We start from the raw sequence: 22009 nt of genomic DNA on the forward strand, positions 1-22009 counted from the left end.
TTGACACAAGCGTAGCCAGGATGAAGGATAATGGTGTTCAATATACTCCGTACAAAGATTTTGTATCTGCATATGTAACACGCACACATATGTAAACGCCGCGCACAAACATACACATACATAACTATATATTTTTTGCATACGTTTACGCACACATACCTATTCACATAGAAACATGCGTGAACATCGCTAGAACTGTTGCTTGGGCGAGTTCGTTCATGATTATGTACCATGGACAGATGGGCAGCTGCTCAATGCCCGTCTCAGAGAGCATCTGCTGAGCCTCTCGACGGTCGCCAGCAGTCATTTAGCCATACATTGCCGAAACTGCGGCTGCTCCCCGCACTTTGAGGATACTATTGTCCTAGCCAGGCATGGCGAACAAATTGTGAGATGAATTTTAGAAGCAGCCGAAATTCAGAGGCTGGGGGACAAATGTGCAAGCAGGCCTTCCATTTCCCTCTCAAGTAAGGAAATATATTACCTACAGCACAGGCCTTTTTAATAGCTTTAATCTGTGCTTTACACTGTATTTATAATTCTTTTCAGTTTTTTAACGTTCTAGATCTTGTTTGTTTTACATGTTTGTGGCTGCCTGGGCTTCTCTGGCTTTAACGTGTTCGGCCCGGTTGGTTTTGGAATCAAGTACATATTTTGTTTTCCTTTCTTTTTTTTTCTTTAATTTTGGGTGTGTACCTTGTGGCGTGATTGCTTTCGGTTGTTTGTCTTTTTGGCAAGTGGTTGTCACGTGGTTTTCATAGCCCTTTTTTTTGATCATGTTATCTTCTGTTGTTTCGATGCGTGCCTACAAAAGGCCCTGCATTTGAAATAGTAAATCAGTTGTGAGTACAGCGCTGTGTGTGTGTGTGTGTGTGTGTGTGTGTGTGTGTGTGTGTGTGTGTGTGTGTGTGTGTGTGTGTGTGTGTATTTATAAATGTCCCGTTTTTTTGCGTTGATAGATCAGTCTAAATACATGAACAATTGAACCCCACATCGATTCCCCGATGTGAATGCGCTCCAGATCTATCTATCTATCTATCTATCTATCTATCTATCTATCTATCTATCTATCTATCTATCTATCTATCTATCTATCTATCTATCTATCTATCTATCTATCTATCTATCTATCTATCTATCCGCATGCGTCTCTGTGCTTTCGCGCTCAATTCCTTAACTTAGGGTAAACCAAAATTAGTATGGAATGGTAATGGGGTCTGACGACTATGACCATCTGGTAATTACACGAATAATGTGAAAGAACCCGTCACGTACGACGTCACACGCTTTCTTACAAACACGTGTTTCACCGCATGCCACATCCCACGGGTATGCGCCACAGGTGTTGGACCCTGTAGCGCGTACCACCCCCCTCCCTATCGGGTTAGTTTTTGCTCTTCAGTTGTAAAAAAAGGGGAGGGGGAGGAAGGTTTGTCGCAGCCACCCCCTCTCTATTATGTCAATGTATAGGGCTGACTACGCACCCCCCTTCCTACTATGGCATTGTATAGGGCCGACTTGGTCAGGCCTATAATCTGCCTAGCGCGTAGGCAGATTATAGGGCTGCAATTGTAATTGTAGAATGTAATCTGCCTACGCGCGTAGGCAGATGACAATCTTACAGTTCGAAAGACCGAAAAATTTCGTTTTCGATTTTACAAAATACCCGATTTAACGAAATAATTCAAGCAGCTCAATCTGTTTATTAAGTCAGTTTCAACTGTAGGTGTGCCTGTATGCATGCTCCACCTACACATCAAGGCGTAGATGGCCCATTATGTAGGAAAATTTGCAATTTTGTGAGGACAGATATCAGTTATGAACAAAACTTGAGCTCGGCAGTGCGTGATGTATGGAATGAAGTTTACCAATCAAATGATCACAAATTTTAACGAGATGACTAAGATTAGTATATAGAATATAGGTTGTTCAAACAGGATGAGTTCGATTGGTATTCTGCGCATAGAAGTAGAACGCATGTACAAAAAATGCAGAGCAGCTCTCTAAACTATCGAGTGACCACAACCGACGACAGTAATTGCAGAATCATCAGTGATATCACAAATCGAATAGTTGTCTTAGGCTTCTCAATATGCACAAGGTACACCCTAATGCACGTAACAGCTGCTTATGACAGTCATAGTGTCTCCAGCATCGCAGCCGAAGATGTCAATGAACGTTGGCGCATTAGCTGCTGCCAATATGCAGGATGCGTAGGCTGTCTCGAAGTCTGTCGTGTGTAAGTCGAACGGGGTGGTGTCCTGTGTCGTACACAGCATCAGGCAAGCACGTTTGTAGAACAACAAGTTTGAAGAGATCAAACGAGGCTTGTACCTGCTTACAAGGTCGCGGTCGTAATGACGTTTCACTTCGTACGCTACGCGCAGCGATTCCATGACGGTGAACGCATGGTCGAACTGAGTGTCGTTCAGCTTGGTGTGTAAACTGGCTGAGTGGCGGGCGTAGCAATCCTGTATCCTGAAATAGTTCGCAAGTGTACCATTGCTCCAGCCGTACGTGTCGGCAAGTCGACCGAAGATGGCCGAAGAGAGGACTCTGTGGGCGAGATGAGTTACGAACATGGCGATGTTGATATACTTGTCGTCTTCGACGTGTCTATAGTACCAGGGAGGTACGGTGAACGTAGGTGGTACCACGATGATGGAGCGGTGCGCAGCAAGGTCGGTACCAAGCAATAACTGCTTGAGGCCGAGGTCTGCCCTGCTGTCCACCGATGGTAGAAGACAGTTCTTGATGTCGCGGACGTACAAATTCACCACATTGGACACAAAATCCGTAGGCGTCACCTTCTTGCCACTGTTGCACAGCACCGCCTTCTTCTTCAAGCTGGCGCCATAGAAACGCACCAAGTGAATCTTGTTCAACTGTTTGATCGCTGCCCGCCTGTCTTCTTCGGCCATCCAGGTCCAGGCAGCCACTCGGCTTTTCAGTCGTTCCCTTGTGGTAGCCATGTAGGCGTCGACGACTTCTTCAACCCCCTTGGTGACATTTAGAATGCCACTAAGGAGGTGAAGCCAGGTGTCTTCGAAAGCAAACTGCATCTCCACGTAACATTTATGTCTGACAGAATAAGCGTCACGGTCTTCGTTCTGCACGTGATCTACGCTCAAGACGCTCCTCGAAACAAGGGCTAGCATGTAGAGTGCTCTCGCAACTAACTTGGCCTGCACCAGAACTTCGTTCAGCTCTTTGCATATGGTGTACATGCCACTCACAATGATGGGAACATTTTCCGTGAGTGACAACTCTTGGCGTAGCACCTCTATCCACGTCTTTGCTGGGAAAGTTTCGCACTCGGCGTCTTGTAGTCTTTGTTCCGAATCATTCGCATTAGTAAAAATTTCTCGATTCTTGTCCAGAATGAGAATCTCTTCGACGACGGCGTCACTGGCTTTGTCTTTGCCTACTACGGTAATGAAGCGACTGACGTATTCTTTTAAATGGTCCATGTGTCCCGGTGTGATGAAATTGTGTAAGGGGTACCATCTTGTCACCTTCAAACTTACTATCCCCGAGTCTTCTATTACGCTAAATGCCAGGAGCGTGTGGAAGCGGTGCACAAGAGAGAGGCGGAGGACGTCACGGAAGAACTGCATCGGGTCATCCCTAATCAGCCACTTTGACACGGAGATGTTTAAAGCCTGAAATGAGGATGTGCTTGGGTTAGGCAATGAATTAAGCACCGCAGCAGTGACTCATGATAAATAAAAGCTTGGCCGGTATCAATGAGTAAGTTAATTAATTATTCGTATGTGCAGTGCATACAACAAGGTCTAGCAAAAGTTGGGAATGATGACCTGTTGGGAACCAGGAGCGCAGCCAGGGGTCACAATTCAGGCCCCTAACCCCCCCCCCCCCCTGCTTAAATTTTTTTCGCCATGACAATACCGAGCGAAAAATGACCATCTTAAGGGGGTGCCACCCCCACCCCCCCCCCCCCCTAAAATATATCTGGCTACGTTCCTGGCAGGAACGTCTGCTGTTGGGCTAATTGACACGCGACCAGAAAGACCCTGAGCCACAAGATTATATGCTAACACAATGGGCGCGAACAGGCTCTTGTTCCCATCTATTCCTAGTCCGCGCCTAATCTTGCACCTGAACCCTTCGCTAACCTCCTTTTCAGCTCCGTAAGTCAACCAGAATACAAGAGCCGACTACGTGCTGAGCACAGGTCACCACTATTCTTTTCATGATGGTACAATTCAATCATTACCGCGCACGAGGATCAGCAGAGGACTAGACAACAGGAGCGTAGGCAGAATTTTTTTAAGAGGGGAGGGGCATCCCTTTGAAATGAACATTTTTTGCTTTTTATGCCATGACGAAAAAAAATTATCGATCGGAGATGGAGGGGAGAGGGCTCGTGCCCGGTGTGCTACCCCGTCTACGCCACTGCCATAGCCGCTCGATCCCCCCACCACTTTCGAGAGATTAAGTGGCCGAACTACTGCAAGATGGTAGCCCTTTTCGTTGATTAATTTGTGGGGTTTAACGTCCCAAAACCACCATATGTTAATGAGAGGCGCTGTAGTGAAGGGCTCCAGAAATTTCGAACACCTGGGGTTCTTTAACGTGCACCCAAATCTGAGCACACGAGCCTAGGCACATAACTGGTACATCTCTTTGTATACGTCCGTCTGAAGAAATAAACAGCTCTACAGTCTTAGCGTAATTTCTTTTAGGGCCTGCAGCGCTGGTGAATCCTGTGCACTGGGGCACTGTAGAAAAATTCCTTTGACTATGGCTAAAAAGATAATTAAGACGTTGATCCCCGCTAGCTCTTTGAGCACGCGCTATTAAGTCATGTTTACACTACAGTATCAATGGCCATGCATGGTAGAGAAAGTAAACATGTGCGCTTTTAAGAGGTACCTGAACCTCCCTACAGGACCCCTGGTCCATCTCGGAATTCCCGAGAGCAGAAGTCTGAAATATGGTAGTTTCATTTTCAGTTGCAATTTTCAATAAAATCACAGAGGACTGTGATTTGTTCAAAGTGTTTGTAGTACATAATTTGAGAATATGGTGAAAAAAAGTCCAGAATAGCACGGGCATTTCAATGAGTTCTTGTAGCCACAGTTCATTAACTCCCCGTCAATGCATAACCTACCTCCAGTCAGAATGCATAAGTTACTTCATTATCGTTTGCATCTTTAAATGAACCTCAACTTGGGACTGGCTTCATCACAATCAACAGCAATTATTTTTAGTCTGACACATGAAATGCTAATGCATGAATTAAGAGCGCGTATGCGAAGTAGACATCTTCGGTAAGTGTGAAAGGCTGAAGCCATAGGCGAGCGCATGTGGGGACCAAGGAGGATTAGAAAAAAAATGCTGGAGGGGAAATCATTGCCAAGAAGTAAAGCCGGGCCCCTGGCAAGAAGGCGGCTGCGGCGGCCGTCTTACTGGGGGTGTGACAAAGTATGATCATTCAGCGATTAAGAACGGAGCATTTTCCTCGCACGCTCAATGAGTGTAATGTGGAAACTTTTTCGGGTCACATAGTGCTCCAAGTGCGTCTTAGTGTTGCTAGTTTTCCTTGATGAGACTCTAATTGGAGGCAGAGTTCTTGGGAAATTCAGTCAGCCTTACTCGTTTCTGTGTGTTATTTCTTCGGGAACAACTATCTTTTAATAAAGAACTAACATAGATTTTACACTGACATATCAAAGCCCCTAGATCTCCAAGTGGGCACTATCAGAAAAGAGCATGTTTCCGCCATCTTGGCAGTGGCAAAATCTGGCTTCACTTCTGGTGACAAGGCATTGCGGGAGCTTCCACTCCACCAAGTTTTTTTTTTAGTCATCCTTAGTGGGGACGGGGTGCCAAAGGTTTGCTGCCCCTGGTTTCGTAGCCAGGGACATGATACCACAGAGTGGCCCACCGAGCCCCCCCGCCCTCCTCCGAAATTCTTTGTGTCATGGCATATAGAGCTCAAAATTACACTCGACCACACTGTCCTATTGAGGTTCCGAAAAACAATTTATTCCTCCCACTTAATCACCTATGAGGTGCAAGTCCTGCTCCACATCTTTCCTCAGTCGGACCATTCACGTCATTTTTTAATGTGCAAGGTTGCCTCTACGGTGTTTTTTGGTGGTTATGGTGGGGTATTTATGATATGAATTCCAAGTAACAATACCTTGGTTTGGGCGAATTGGTCTATCATTAGAGTAGACTTGAAAAGCGCAAACGACGAAGACGCAACAGATACAGCAGGACTGGCGCTTAAGTTGAAGTTCTCTCCAATGACAGGTTTTTGTAAGAAGCACGTCATCGCGTCATTTTCGTCTTTGCAGACATTATGAGACGCTTTTGCTTTCATTCTTGACCAATTGGGGTGGGGTGTGGGTCTTAAGTGAAGTTTAACTTTCATCACCTGGTTAAGAACGCTGCGCGTCTTATGTCCCTAAACCCCGATATGATTAAGAGAGACACTGTATCCGAGGGCTTCGGATTTTTTCACTATCTGGTATTCTTTAACGTACGCTTATATCGCACAGCACATGAGCCTCTAACATTTCGTATACGTCGAAATGCGACCGCCGTGGACGGGATCGAATTACCTGCGACCTTCGGGTCATCAGCCGATCAATACTACTCCACCGCGGCGAACGCCTATGGCTTGCACGGTTGTTTACCTCAAATAGCTCGTCCGTGGTAGCTTTAATCCTCGCGTCTTTCTCGAGGTACGTCAGACAGGAGTTGTAGAAAATGGCGGCATTCTGCATTAGCTCGTGGTTCTCGCCATGCAGATAAGCCCTGCTGAGTGCTTCGTGGAGCGTTTCCGAGAAGTCTTGCGCCGCTTCAGTCATGAATGAAGAAGGCCTCTTCGTGTCCTTGATCCATCGAGCGCACACGTGACGGTAGAAGTCTGTGCATGGGTTGACACTGTCGTCCATCAGGCTCTCAATAAACTCGGCTACCTGCGTATGGACAAAACATGACCATCGTGAGGTTTGAAGAGAAGGACGCAACCACGACGCAACCCACGGAGACGAAAAGCAGAGAAAGAGGCAGGAGCGTCAATTTGCAACTTACTGTGTTAGAAAAAAAAAGAGCTTCGTTTTAAATGCATGCAGACATTTGCGTAATTACAGTTGCACAAGATGTTGGTGAATAATCCCACGCTTATGACAACAATAAATTTTAAAAAATGCTTCTGCTCTACGCAGGGTGACAGACATGTAGTACTGATGCACAGGCACGTGCAATTAGCCACAATAAAGCTTGTTGCGTGAACGTGGCTTCTGCGTGAAGCGCACGAGTCACCTTCACTTGTTAAACGGCTGTTGGTGAAAACGTTTCAAAAACTGTCTAGCTTCGGCGTGAAACAATTTGAGGGAACGTCTTACTTGCTTGGAAAAATTAAGGAGAACGCAAACACGTTGTTCGGGAGTAGTAGCCGGAGCACATGCTGGAGACGTCATCAGCTTGAAAAATAACAAGAAGTAACGTTAATAGCTTATCTTTCTTCCTTCAGCATTCCGAGTTCCTCCTTGTTTAACTGCATGCATTGCATGCAGTTAAACTGTCGCGGAATGTGCGTAAACCAATTTGCCCACCTTGGTGCTAACCTCTCGTGACGTCACAGACAAGTTCTCCGCGCTGCATGAAGGAATCTGCGCTGGGTACATGTTGATGACGGCCAGCACGACCTTTTATCGCATTACAGTGTCAAGTGCAGGGAAGGACAGACAGTATTTCACTCGCCACGTTCTTTCGTGCTCTCCCAGCTTTCTTCTGCTCAACAGACGCGTCCCTGGGGAACAAAAGATTGGAGGGGCACCGGCACTCACCGTTTCCTGCTCCGCGCTTTCGAGAAAAAGTTTACGCAGCGCACCATATCAATCAGCTGGTCCCGAAGATATAATGTGAGGAAAAAAGGGTATATTGGATATCTGCTCGCTACTTATCTTTGGTGTATCGGTAGGCATATTAAATTACTGGCCTGGCAACACTAGTTACGGTTTGTAATTAAGTGAGCTTGAATATTTACTTCGTTAATTAATTAGCGTGGAGAAGTTAGATCAAATGTACTGGCGAAACCGACGTGGCGCTGAGCGGAACTAGCCGACGACGAGCATAACGTGATTGCGTTGACAAAGATTGCAGTGGCGCTAGTTCTTTTGCATTCATTATTCTACGTGTGTAATTCGTGCTTTATCAGCAAGCTAAGCACGCACACCAAGTAGATCGTGGTTGATGTAGTGACACGCGCTTCTTCCGGACGTCTCCGAAGATCAGGCAGTTGCGCTCTTCTGTGTTTCGGTTTTGTTTTGCCTCCAGTAGCCGGAACAAAATTGAAGAACGGAAGTCGCAAAGAGAGATAAGTTCTGAGCACAATTTATTCATAATATATTCTAGATCACTGTGGAGTAAAGTCACAATTGAGCATATTTGATAAAGCGCAGTTTGCTTTTCGTATTTTTTCAAATATTCTAATAAAAAGACAAACTGCTAGCGCAAAACAAAACTAAATTTATTTGTTTTAAAAACTTTTATGCGGACTTATGCTTTTATTTTATTTCATACAAATTTAGAATGAACAGAATTTTACAGTGAATAAAAAGTTGAAGGTATATAAAGTTGAAAACTGCCACACGGTCGATGTTAGTTGCGTTGGCTGGGGCTGGCCTTGGCATTCTAGCCACCCTACCTTGGCTCTGCTCATGGCTCTGCTTTGGTTGTGTGTCGACTTGATTGCTGACGAAGCCGTCCTTTGCTGTTATTATCTTGGTTGGCAAATGCGATGCTAAAATGTAATAAGGCCACATTCTGACAAATGCGGCTATGTGGTCGAAGAACAGAGAGGTAGGAAACGCAAGATTGTGAGGAGATCGATACGGGACGAAACAGTTTCCGCCTGTTCAGCCACTGGACACAAATGTAGTTTGGGCAACTGTCAAGAAATGCGTCAATGTCTGCGACAAGATTCTACATACACGCTCCAGGAAAGGACAGTCAATTGTGATGTTTCTTATTTGTTTTTTTGTTCACTTTTCTCTTGCTGGCCTGCTTTTATGCATGTTTCAGTCGTTGAAGCTCGATAAACGCCGTGGTGTGGCAGCTTGGGCTAGTTGGTATGGCATGAGCGAGAACAAAACGACGACACAGAGACAAGAAGGACACGAAAGACACGAGTGTCGGTACGAGCGGTGCTACTACCCGTCAAATGCATCAAAACAATGACTCGTGTAAATTATACCATCTGCTAGTACGCGCAATAGTGCGGTTGTAATGAGGGATTGTAGGTGAGACAACATGTTGCAATACGATGAACGTGCCCCCCATTTCCCCTACGACACAATATCGCATAAATGCTGGACATAGGCTGAAAAATTTGTATCAGAGTTCGTGGTTAATGCAAATGCAACTGTTCGTCGTGTAGCGAGGAGCGCTGAGTATAGTAAATTCAGGAACAGCGCAACCTACAAGTAGTTACTTCATAACTACGGAAGCGAAAAAACAAGGACAGAAAAGAGCGCTGACTTTCAACAAAGGTTTAATATCGGAGGGATGTACATATATAGGCGAAAAATGAGAAAAATGGGCATGCGTAGAAGGGTGCAGGAACAACAACTGCGATACACTGTCAGCAAAACTCTTGTCTCTTGTTGAAAGGGCTGAGAAAACAACTGCATATGCAACTTAAAAAAGATCGAGATACGCAATCTCCTTTTTCAACAATGCAACAGATGGGCAGCTTACACATTTACCGTCAAACTTGTTTATTTGGTAAGCTTCAATTATCTCACGCGTGGCCTGCGAGTTGTGCTTGCTTAATACCTCGCAACGCTCAAAAACTGGCATGCAGCCGCAGTCTCTGCAGTGGATTCCGAGGTGTCCTTGAACTGCGTTGTGAACATTGTTATTGTGCTCTCTTAAACGGTCATTAAGGCACCTTCCGGTTTGCCCTATGTATACCATTCCGCACGAAAACGGAATGAGATATACGACACCAATGACACAAGGTACAAAGCGCGTTCTGTGTTTCACAGTGCACCTTCTTTTAATGGCAGCTGGATTATTCACCAGCTTACAAAGCTTTATAAGCTTTTCTGGGGCGGAAAAAATAACAGTGACACCAGCGCGTTTACCGATTTTTTTCAGCCGATGCGACACGTTATGCAGATACGGAACTGCAACATATTTCATGGGAACAGACGCGCTTCATGGGAACAGACGAGTATTGTGTTTCATATAGTAAAACACGGCATGAGCGGGGTCATTCGTCTTTGATCGCGTGTGTCTGAGATTTTTAGCTACACAATAAATACTAAAAAGCTATAGTTGGTGTTGAATCACAGTAGGGCATACGCAAGTGAAGCACAATAAGTACTTAATACGAAGATTGGGAAGAAAACCATGCACGGTATACAAAACTGGTAGCATAGAGACGGCTCAAGCTTTTTGGTGTTGTAGCTCGGGCGAATTTATTATCCATGAACTTAGCTTGTATTACTGCGGCAAGCTTTTTAAATGTACAGCGAGAAACGATGGAGGTTAGGGATGGGCAGGTGAGAAAGATGGGGGAGGAAGATGAAGTAAACTATTCTAATCAATATTAACCCTAGTAGAATGACCAGTTAGAACTTTGCTTCTATTTTAAGATGCTGAGGTTACTGGCAGGAGGGTGGGTGTATCCACAAATGATATGTTTGGAAAAAATTCTTAATTTGCATGTACAGCATTTCAAGAGGCAAAACAAAAACAATGCGGATATAAAAGTGCGTAATATTACTGCAGTATAAAAAGCAGTAGATTATTTAGCGAAGAAAGTGAGGTCGCATAAGTTGTGAGAAATCGAAAATCTATTTTCAAGCAATAGAAGGAACAACTCACTGTTGGTGGATACTGAATATGCAAACATGGCATGACGCGTGTAACGTTCCCCTGAGTTAGTTTCAGCAGCAGTTGTTTCCGTTTTCTTTTGGGGAAGGTCTATTTGTGTAACCTTGGAAGTACTAGCACTCAAGCACCACTTTTCATGGCATTTGTCATGGCAGTGAATGGTGAACATTTTCAATAGATGGTATTGCACAGTGCATGAGCTTTTGCTATTTCAGTGCGTGAGCTTTTACTAGTTGGCTCATGATAAACATGCTACTTGTCGCTTGGTATGGGGCACAAACTTGGAGATTTGATGGTGGCGGGAGGTGTCAGGACACCGATACTCTCTCTGGATCGACATGTACTCCTGTTGGAATTGACCTGGGTTCCTAAACATCGCTATGTCATTTCAGAGCTGTATGTCTGTATGGGTGAAACCCATCATATGGCTCGGCTCTTTCTGAAAAAATTGCTTTCGTCGATATACAAAATATTACCAGGATCCTTAAGCCTTTAAGAAATGAATGTGATGTCTTGTCCCTAGTGCATACTTCAATTACTTAGTGCATACATTTTATAGTATGGTGGTACTCAAAAGTTTAAATTGTAGGATATTACAATGTAATCAATAAAGTTGCAAGAGACTTGTGTCAGTGAAGGTTTTTAAATGTGACTGCATTCTGTGTAACAGGTAGCATGTTTTAAACAATGAGCAATCGTGCACATGAAATCTTTTCAAACTTGCTATGCATTCTCTGCATGGTCTTAAGGAAATGCTAGAGTAACATGTGTGCCTTTTGTAATGGGTGGCCTCTTTTAAATTGTAAAGTCGTTCTGATAATCTCATGTTCTGTCACCTGATAGAAATGTACACTTGTACCATGCAATATTACTGCGATATTACATGTTGTCTTGTGAAGCCTGTATATAGGACATCTGTGTTTGTGGAGCATGATCGTTATTTTCACTGCATTTCCAACCAGAGAACGTTATTTTGGCTGTATTTCTTAGCTGAGTTGTGGCTGTGCAGTATAACAGCTGCTTGCCATGAAAACTACCTCGGTTCGATCCTCACTCGGACCTGGAAATTTTATTTATTCTATTTGCATCTTTCTCGCTTTTTCGGTCTGGACAAGATGGTTTTTCGCTCACAACCAACGATGCCAAAATTTTCATGAAATGAGCTCGTCCGTGCTATTGCATTAATATTCAGGAAAGTAATTTTGAATTGCACAAGATAAACATTTCACTTTAAAATACCCAGAGAGTGACTTAGCTTCAGGAAGGAGTAACTGTGATAAATGACAGCCATGCAGTATACGCTGAAGCTTAATTTGTACGAACATTGATTTAGCGAATATTACAGAATAACCATAGTCATGGGTCACAAGTACAATGGGGCAGCAGAAAGCACATGACCTGGTTGATTGGGGAATCATAGGAGAGGCCTTTGCCTTGCAGTGGGCGTACTTAGAATGATGATGATGATGACTGAATAACTAAATTTTAGAAAATTTCTGGCAATAATTGTATGCATTTTATGCAAAAATCTTTCAGTTGAACTTGTGAACAGCAAGTATTTCACTTTAAAAAACTTGATCTGCAAATCCTAGCTTTTTTTTTAGATCCATTCAATAAAGTTTCATGCTTTGCGACACAGGTGTACACCATTTTCCCATACATTGGAAGTCCTGCAACATGGCTGCTTGCGCTTGCATGCAGCGCCCCTGTGGCAAAGTGGCCGTGTTGGAGATAAAAACAAACCACGTGCACTTCAGTACCTGCACTGAGCTATAAATTTTGGAATGTGTTTCCAACGATTGTCTGAAACAGAAAGATGAGTGCAACAATGAAGTTGAAATGGCTGAGGCAGGTTCAAATCCTGTATCTCTACCAGCAATGGTAAAATTTATTAGAAATTTGTGAGACTTTGTGTCACAGCAACACAACAAGCTGTGCCAGAGACAGTGCACACAGAAACTTGGACTTACTGAACAGCTTACAGTTTCTTATGGTTTAAGAGCACCAGTGCAAATGAAAGTTACAGAATTTTTTTAACAAAACAAGTAACATTTCATTAAATTGACACAATTTCTGCTGTGTACAATGCAGTTTATATTCTAGTAAATATTCAGTCAAGTGAATTATTTCCATGGGTCTCTTAAACTTCACTCAACTGGGAGTTCACTGTATTATGTCACTGAGAAATTTGTTGAATACAACAAACTGCATTAACAGTTTCTATAAACAACAAAAAGATTCTACTTGGCAGGGATACCAGCAGTAATAAAAGCATTGCATTCCTGGGTGCTTTAAACCTGTTTACTTTAGGTAGCATATACACATGCTTCACAGGCATTTTGCTTCTCCACAAAAAAAGTGAAAAAACTGCAGTCAAGAGAGAGATCAGGCAAGGGCATACAATTTCTATAATGTTGTCCCAGGCACACTTGAAAGTTTTAATATCTGGGGTTTTACATGCCAAAACCACAATACGGTTATGAGACACACCGTAGTAATGGGTGTAATAGTGCACAGTACTAGGCTGGGGTGTCAGCCATCTTCTTTATTTCAACACCTTCTTTCTCTTCGTCTCCCTCCAACCCTGTTGAACATCCACGTACGCTCCCCTTCTTTGAAGACTCATCCCTCCTGGGGTGATACATGAAAACGTTTCCAATGGTCGCGAATTCCAGCACGCCGTTGTCGTTGGTGTAACCGACCCTTTTGAGAATGCCCCGCTGCACTGTGATCTGTACCACGCGATAAGGTCCCGTGTACACCTGCTTTGTGCCGGGAAGGGCTTTTTTGACGAGCACTAGATTGTTCAGTTGTATCTGAGGTATCCACGTGTTGTGGTGGCGGTCAAGGTTCCTCTTCATATTTTCTTGGTATCCCTGGTAGGCTTCCGAAGTTTTTCGTTTTTCGCACAATTGCAGGCGGTCTGCAATGCAAAGTTCTTGATCAGCAGAAAGCACTGGTACCTTTCCGAAAGTTGCAAAATATGGGTTACAGCCGATGCTCGCAGTGTGCGACCGATTGTGATGAGCGACAGCTGCCTCCAAGCAGCACTTCCATCCACCCTGAAAACCTGGATACACTGAAATGAACTGCTTGAAATCTCGAATTACTCTTTCAGCCATGCCATTTTCTGCAGGATGGTACGGAGCCCAGCGTCGCAATACAACTTCTCGTTCCTTCGCCCAATCTTGCAAACGCTGACTGAGAAACGCTGGTCCATTGTCTGATATTACTATTTTCGTATTCTTGAACATCTCTCGACTCAAAAGAGCGATCACACTATTTGCGTCTTCCCTTCCCGGCCGTGCAGCCACTACTCTTGTGCACTGGTCTATTGCAACCAGGAAAGACTGTGTTCTTCTTACTCCTGCAGCCTTCTTCTTGAGCTCTGCAAAATCCAGATAAATGACTTCAAATGGTACGTCGGAATGTTGAGGCATAATCATCTCATCTGTTCTCTGAAAGTACTTGGCTTTGTGAACTTGACATTGACGACAATACAGAGCATACCGTTGAACGTCCTCTTTCATGTGTTTCCACTGGAAACGCTGACGAATCTTGTGATATGTCCTCCAAAAGCCGTCGTGTCCACCTGAGTGCGGGGAGTCGTGATAGAGTTCCGAAATTCGAGGCACCATTGTTTCTGAGACTGTGAACTTTTCGTAATGGAACTTATGTTCTTCAGTTCCCTCCCACAACAATGTTGCACTGACATTTTCCTGATCAGGAATTACTGCAAGTCTTGAAAGCGCATCTGTGTCCTTGAGGTGTTCTCCAGGCCTGTGGTGGACCACGAAAGTAAACTGCTGGAGTTTACTCACCCACCTAGCAATTTTTCCTCGAGATTCGGCGAGGTTAAGGATATACGTTAAGGCTTGGTGATCAGTAAAGAGCGTGAAGCTCCTACAATCCAGGTAAGGTCTAAAATAGCGTACGGCCATTACGACTGCCTAGGCTTCCTTCTCTGTAGTCGTGTAGTTCAGTTGCATTTTCTAAAAGGCGTACGAACAGTACCCAACGACCCTCTGTTGGCGGCTGCGTGGAGAGTCGGTATCTCTCTGGTAAAGCACTGCGCCTGTGCCATAATAAGAAGAATCGGTGTTGAGTTAAAAGGGCAACTTGAAGTCTGGAAGAGTCAGGACCGGATCCAATGAAATAATGGTAACAAAGCTGTGATAAACAGATTCACACTCTGCTGTCCACTGAAATGGCACATTCTTCTTAGTCATTTCTGTGAGGAATTTGGTTTTTGTCGCATAATCTCTAATGAATGGCCAAAAATGCCCTGCAAAACCCAGAAATACCTATAAAAAATGCAAGTGATATGGCTTCTGCATTTTTGCGATTCGTTAGACCGACTCCTGTTTTGTTGTCTTGGTTTGGCCATCAAATACTCTTCCAAGAAACACCACTTTACTAAGAAAAAAGTCACTCTTCTTGTCATTAATTTTGACCTCGGCGTCACAAAGTGCTTGAAGTACACTAGCCAAATGGTTTGAGTGCTCTTCCTGGTTGTGGGAGTATACTATTATATCGTCTATGTAGACGTTACAAAACTTCCCGATAAATGGTCGCAAGACGTCGTTCATAATTTTCTGGAACCAAGCGGGTGAGTTCTTCCATCCAAATGAAAGTCGGTTATACTCATAGATGTCAAAGGGCGTGATGAAGGCAGAATATTTCTTGCACTTTTCAGAAATCGGAACTTGCCAAAATCCTTTACATAGGTCAATGCGCGAGAAAACTCTGCAGCCACCCGTGTCATCTATGATAGAGTCTATACGTGGCATAGGAAACGGGAAAAGCTCAGTGTGCTTATTAATTTGTCTGTAGTCCGTGCAGAGTCGAAGACTTCCATCTTCCTCTGGTGCAATGGTGATGGGTGAAGCGAACGTAGTCGTGAATGGACGGATAATCTGCGCATCCAACATCTTTTGAATCTCGTTCTGAAGCCACACTTTCTTCTCTCGTGACATATTATAGGGCTTTTTTTCTCACCACCGTCGTATCACTGAGCTGGAATGGAACCTCAAACTCTTAGTTGCTGTAGGATATCTTTTCAGGCACATCAATTCCGGGTAAAGCGCCCTAACATCTTCACCTGACGATGGTTTCGGCGGAGTACTTGAAGGCGAAACTGCAGTGTCGATAGCGCAGCGCTTTTATTCTGTGGTAATTGCTCCTGTCCTGTAGATATTAAAGCAAAGTGCATTGATGACTGGACATGAAAGCAGTAATTCATATGGCAGTACCAGTGCTTGCGCAGTGACAGTGTTGCCAAGACACGATACGGTTATACAAGTTCATTTATCATGAACATCTCGTCTTCCATAGTATCCGTGTACTTCTACTGGTCTTCTCTGTTTTACTTTCGCCCTCTTAACAATATTAGCGTTAATAACAATGACGCTTGCTCTGCTGTAAACTAACGCACTCCGTTCCTTTCCATCCACAAACACAGATACGTATAATAGACTTGTATGAGACAAATAAATAGCTTCTATTGACGTCGTCGGGTGGAAGCCGAGACCCTCTCTATTTAGTTTTTGTTACGTCATCTAGCTCTTCGCCACGGTCTAAGCCTCCCTGGTTGGTCAAAAAGGACATGGGTGTTGCAGTAGGTCTCCAGCTTGCAAGCGGGCGTCGCTCTTCAGCTCGTGTGGCCCCGGTATTTCTTGCAGCAGGTGTCATGGGTTGACACTGGGTTTCTAGGTCCTGCAGGTAGAGGTCTTGCATTCCCTGCAGAAGTTCTTCGACCGTCTTGGGTACTTGCATTTGTATTTGATTCTGGAGGTCTGGACTTAAACCATGGATGATAAGCAGAACCACAGACGTCTCAGGGAAAGATGAGTCCGCCAGCTGTAACAAGCGCCTTTTTTCATAAAAATATCTGAGTGCAGATCCAGACCTGTATTTGAACGTGATTGCTTTGTCCCATAGCAACACCTTGTTCTCGCTGAAGGACCTCAGAAAGCTTGCTTTCCACTCTATCCATGGCTTGTTACTGTGAGCGTTGACACGCCATTCGTACCAACTCTTGGCTATACCCGATAAGAATAGTCACATGTTTTTCACTTTATCTTCGTCACTGTGCCAGTAGTTTTCATTGCATGCATACTCGTAAAAAATGAGCCAGGACTCGGGTCTATAGACTCTCCGTCAAACAAGTCTGGCTTCACGTGCTCGCGACCCGGTCTGCTTAATCTTTCCGTTGTGTTTACAAGCAAGTGCATTAAATCATTTTGTTGCCTATTCTGTTCTTGGTGCAGTTCAAGAAACTTGTTCATCAGCTCCACGAAACTGTCAGGCGAAGCAGCAGTAGTAGGCTTCACGCCGTTCCTTACTGGAGTCAGCACGAAATTCTCATAGTCCTGAAGTTTCATGTTGATCCTCACCGTTCTTTCAGCAAGTAAATGGTCTGAAGTGAGCTTTATTTTAGTGCCTAAATAGGAAACAAATGTGGCAGTGCTAACTGCTTCCGAAAGAGCTAGTTCCTCTTCATCTTGAGGCATTGCGGACAAGATCCGGATGCCACCGCGTTGATTTGCTCCAATGGTGAAGTTCACCCACATCTTGAATGTCCGCACAGAAAGTATACTCGACTGCGCCAATTTGTAATAGTACAGAGTACTAGGCTGGGGTGTCAGCCATCTTTATTTCTAACACCTTCTTCCTCTTCGTCTCCCTCCAACCCTGCCGAACGTCCACCTACAATGTGCTCTGGAAATTTTTACAGCAAAAGCTGCTATGAGATCACAACTCGGGTCACCCGCAGTTTTCTGCCACTGCCGTCAGCACCTGTGTCTATAACCACATTGTACATAATTATAAAAAAACAATAATGTGTTTGGCACTCTTTGGCCTGAGTTGCCCTTGCGCCACTAAAATCTACCATCATCATTATCATAAAAAAACAAAAAAAGCCTAGCACCAATGACACAGTGGGGCACGAATCCGGGTCTGCTGGGTTCCATCCCAGTATTCTATCACAGAGCCACACCGGTACTTGGGACTTGATGGCAAACTTGCCTTAGGCAGGCTTGATGTCGGGAAATCAATCACATTATTACGACTTATAAAGCGTTTTAAAACAGCAAAAGAACAACCAGTCATTCCACAAAGCAAATAGTGTAACGAGTGGATTGTCCAATGTACCAACCCATTACAAAAGCTTGTTCTTGTTCCCCCATTAACTGTGGTGCATACCCACTTCATCCATAATTCCTCATCATCGTCAGCCTCTGCATGAAAAATTTAGCACTTACATGCTTCTCAGAAGAATGACGAAAAATAGCAAAGCCAATGCTGGCTTACTACCCCCAAAACTTTATTATTAATGCCCTAGTTGGTATCAAGCAAGTGTGCTTATAGTAGTTACCCAATGAGTGTTTTGAAAGGCTCTGAAAGGTCGCCCTTCTAGCTTTCGCTGTGACTGTGCTGCACCTTCCACGTAGGCCTGGCGTTTTTCGGCTATCTGTTTGTTTTTTAAATGGACCGGCAACTAAGTTTTTTCGACCCAGCTTTTCTAGTGCGACAGAAAGCTTACCCTTCATAGTGTAAGTAGCTGCAATAGTTAATTCCAAAAGCACAAAGTCATATTATAAGCAGTATTTTTCGATCTGAAAGGCTCTGGACACAGATGAGCCCTTTCATTCAGCAGCGCTGAGAATCGATAACAATGCCGATGGCCTGTCTGGTGACTTGTGCATGCTGTCGTTCTCTGCTTTTGCAGGAGTTCCTGTAACTATGCTTAACTATGTTTGTTCCGAGTTTACAACTATTCTTGAAAATAACAAGCCGTTACAATGAGATGATATGGCTTTATACAGCTTCGCGAAATTGGTACCGTGTTGTGTGCGCCTGTACCTAAGGTTGTTGCACCTGTGTCGTGGAAGGCTTGTCCTTCGTTGTTACTCTCTAGACACATGAGCCAAGTCACTAAAAATGGCGTCATGTTGACTAGCAGCACATGTCGTTTCTGAGACAAATTGTATTTAGAAAAACCACATAGCTCCACAATCTTAGCAACCCCGAAAACTATGTGCAAGGTTTCATGAGCACGCAGGAAAATCGCTCAAGACGAGCTAACGAGCACGGGATCATTAGATCATGCAATGGCAGCGCCACTTTATTGCGCACTATCAACGCACGCCTAGGAGTACCTTTTTATGGAGTAATATCTTTTACTATAAAGAAGCAAACAATATTCCAATGCTAACAGGAAAATTGTTACCCGCGTACACTAGTTTTTGGTCACGTGACAGGGCAGATCAGATAATTGAAGTTTCTGCCACCAGGTGGCACCACAAGCTATTTTTGCAATTTTAAATAAAGAAATAAAAATATAACTCCCCTTTTCACGAGAAAAACAGGGTTGGTTTGAGTTGCTATAAGAAACAATCTTTCTATCCGTGCAGTCACCTCATTTCATGTTCTGGGCAGTTGTCGGTCTCTTTAATGTGTACTGACATTGCACAGTATGCAGGGCTAAACTGTTTCACCTCCATAGAACCTGCGATTTTTGTAATGGCAGCTGAGCATCATAATCACCACTGTGGCAGACCACATGTGGAAGTATTCAAGGTATCAGATTTAGAACAAGTGGGAATGAGTATTAAGTAGCTTGGCAATATATGGTTTGGAGATGACATTGTGCCCTTCAGCAATAATGCCAGCTATAATTGCAATAAATTATTGAAGGCCTCAAAAGGGAAACTGTCAAAGTAGGATTGAAGAAAAATATGCAAAACACAATGATAATTTTAAATTCCCTATCACGAAAATGAATGCTTTAGATTGGCCAGCAAACCCTGGAGCGGTTATAAAAGCATATGACCAAGTATATTGTGAGCAGGAAACATAAGGGCAAAACAAAACCACCCAAGGAAAGACCTCTTTTGTAATTTTGACCAATTCACAAAAAAATGCCCATTCTCTTGGATAATGAAATTGCACTCTAGTAACTCTAGTAAATAAGCCAATGTTCACTAACATTTGGTCTCATTTCTGTCTTGATTTGAGTTTGATTATGAGTGAAAAATATATTCTTTATACTTCTTTGCATAATTCTTCAGTCAGCTTCCACCTCATAACAAGACCACGTGCTAGTGCCGCAAGCTGGCGACAAAAGAGGGTTCCACATTCGCTGTTGTGGCAGGAAGCGGTGCCAGCCAGCCCTCCTAGAATAGCACAAACATAAATGCCTAGTGAAATGGATGAGGAAGCGGTGCCAGCCAGCCCTCCTAGAATAGCACAAACATAAATGCCTAGTGAAATGAATGAGAAAGTGGCTGGCACTGTAGCTAAAGTGGTAGGGCATCGGATGCATTATCCAAAAGGTTGTACTTATGCGCCTAGGTACAAGCAAAATATCTTTCGCCTACTTTGATTCCTTTCTATTTATGTCAATTTCTACTCTACAGTCCATTTATGTCAATTCCTACTCTACAGTTAAAACATACAAGTCATATCACCTGCACCTTCCTTAGTTTTACTGTCAGTTTAATTATGCTGTCTTACGAAGAAGAAAAAGAGCCCACAATCTTCCCCATCACCTCACGATAATAGATGGTAGGGCAGACAAAGGACATAGACAAAAGAAAGCACATTCAAAACAACACGGTGCTAGGGCATGTTGCGCGGTTAAGTGAACTATTTTTATGGGTCCAAGTTCACTCAACTTAGGGCTCACTATATCATAATTATGAGAAACCTGCTGAGTATAGTGGAACCTCTTTAGTGGCTTCCATAAACAACAAAAAGACATTCTACTTGGCAGAGGTACCACAGGTACCAGGGACATCTCTGTGTTGTCTTGAATCTGCCTTCTTTTGTCTATGTCCTTTGCACTACCATCTATTATCATGCTACCATACCAACAAGTCCGAATTGCCACCCTCATTGCTCTCACCTCATGGCACTCTTGCCCTATGCAGGGCAGGTTTTGAGTGGCTTGGCTTGTAGCACCTGCAACATGGATGAACACGCCCATGGCTATGATGCAGCCAAAGCATATCACGATGCCCACCAATATGAGCCGTTGTTTGACGACATTCACTGCATCTGTAAGAAAAGTGGCATGATGTTGCACCTTGTTTTAAAATTTTTGGGCAAGATCTTACAGAAGGATTCATGAAATGAAAAAAGCAAGCATTGTAGATTCTTTAACAAAATTAAAGGAATTGAGGAACTTTTTAGGTTGGTAAAATAAATCGTGTCAGATCAGAAAATATATACCATTCAGTAGTAGTGCTGAGGGATCACTTTTAGTTTACCTTGCCAGATGTTCAAGTGTGGTTTGGATTGATATAGAAATGATATTTTCTTCATTAGCTGATACTTGACATGTATATGAATGTTTGTATCTTGTCACATTAAAAATACTGCTTTATGTTATAGTATGTCCATCTGAATACAAGCTTTTGTATCTGATGTATGCTTATCACCTCTGCCCTTGCAGGAGTGCATGTCAACACCATGGCTTCAGAATTTTTCTGTGTGTATGTGTGCATGTGTGCATGTACGTGCATGTGTGTGTGTGGGGGGGGGGGGGGGGGGGCTGGGAGGTAAGCAGCAAACCACAGTATGTGATGTTAGCTCCCAAGCATCACCCCCCACATCAGATATAGCTCCAGAGTGCCTTACAGCATGAACCCAGCATTGGAAAAATACCGAAATTCTTTCATTGTCTTGTGCTACAATATCTAGAAAGGATATAATTTTACTGCCACTTTACTTCATACCAAATGGCAATAATATTTTAAAATAAAGCTTTTTTATACAATGTAATTTGATCATTTAAATTCTCTTTCATGTCAAAAGTAAAGGCAGGAGGGCAAAGATGGAAGCTTGAGATAAGCAGTGTGCTGGAGCCGATATTTCGATAGGTGTACATGGCAGCCTTGAAAATGAAGAGTCCATTTTTCGAAACGTTGGCTCAAACACACGCCCCCTGTTTATGAATTTTTCTTTCAGACGGAAGTAATTCATGTACTTACCAGTTTTGGTGGTAGTAGTGTGACCACCAGGAGGGGACATCTCAGCTACCAATACCTGTTGTGTGACGCCTAGAATAGAGACAACAAATATACACACACACACTATATATATATATATATATATATATATA

General features: G+C 43.6%; 1 protein-coding gene across 1 annotated transcript; it reads right to left on the reverse strand.

The window, feature by feature from the left end:
• Window positions 1-1896: 1896 nt before the first annotated feature.
• On the reverse strand, window positions 1897-22009 carry LOC142768775 (neprilysin-3-like). The gene is made up of 4 exons (XM_075870802.1): window positions 21879-22009; window positions 20792-20943; window positions 6669-6953; window positions 1897-3662 (listed from the first exon to the last, which is right to left on the reverse strand). Exons 1-4 carry the CDS (start codon window positions 21916-21918, stop codon window positions 2109-2111), a joined length of 2031 nt encoding a protein of 676 aa, XP_075726917.1. The 5' UTR covers window positions 21919-22009; the 3' UTR covers window positions 1897-2108.

This window comes from Rhipicephalus microplus, chromosome 8, assembly GCF_043290135.1.
Source record: "Rhipicephalus microplus isolate Deutch F79 chromosome 8, USDA_Rmic, whole genome shotgun sequence".
Taxonomy (NCBI): Eukaryota; Metazoa; Arthropoda; class Arachnida; order Ixodida; family Ixodidae; genus Rhipicephalus; species Rhipicephalus microplus.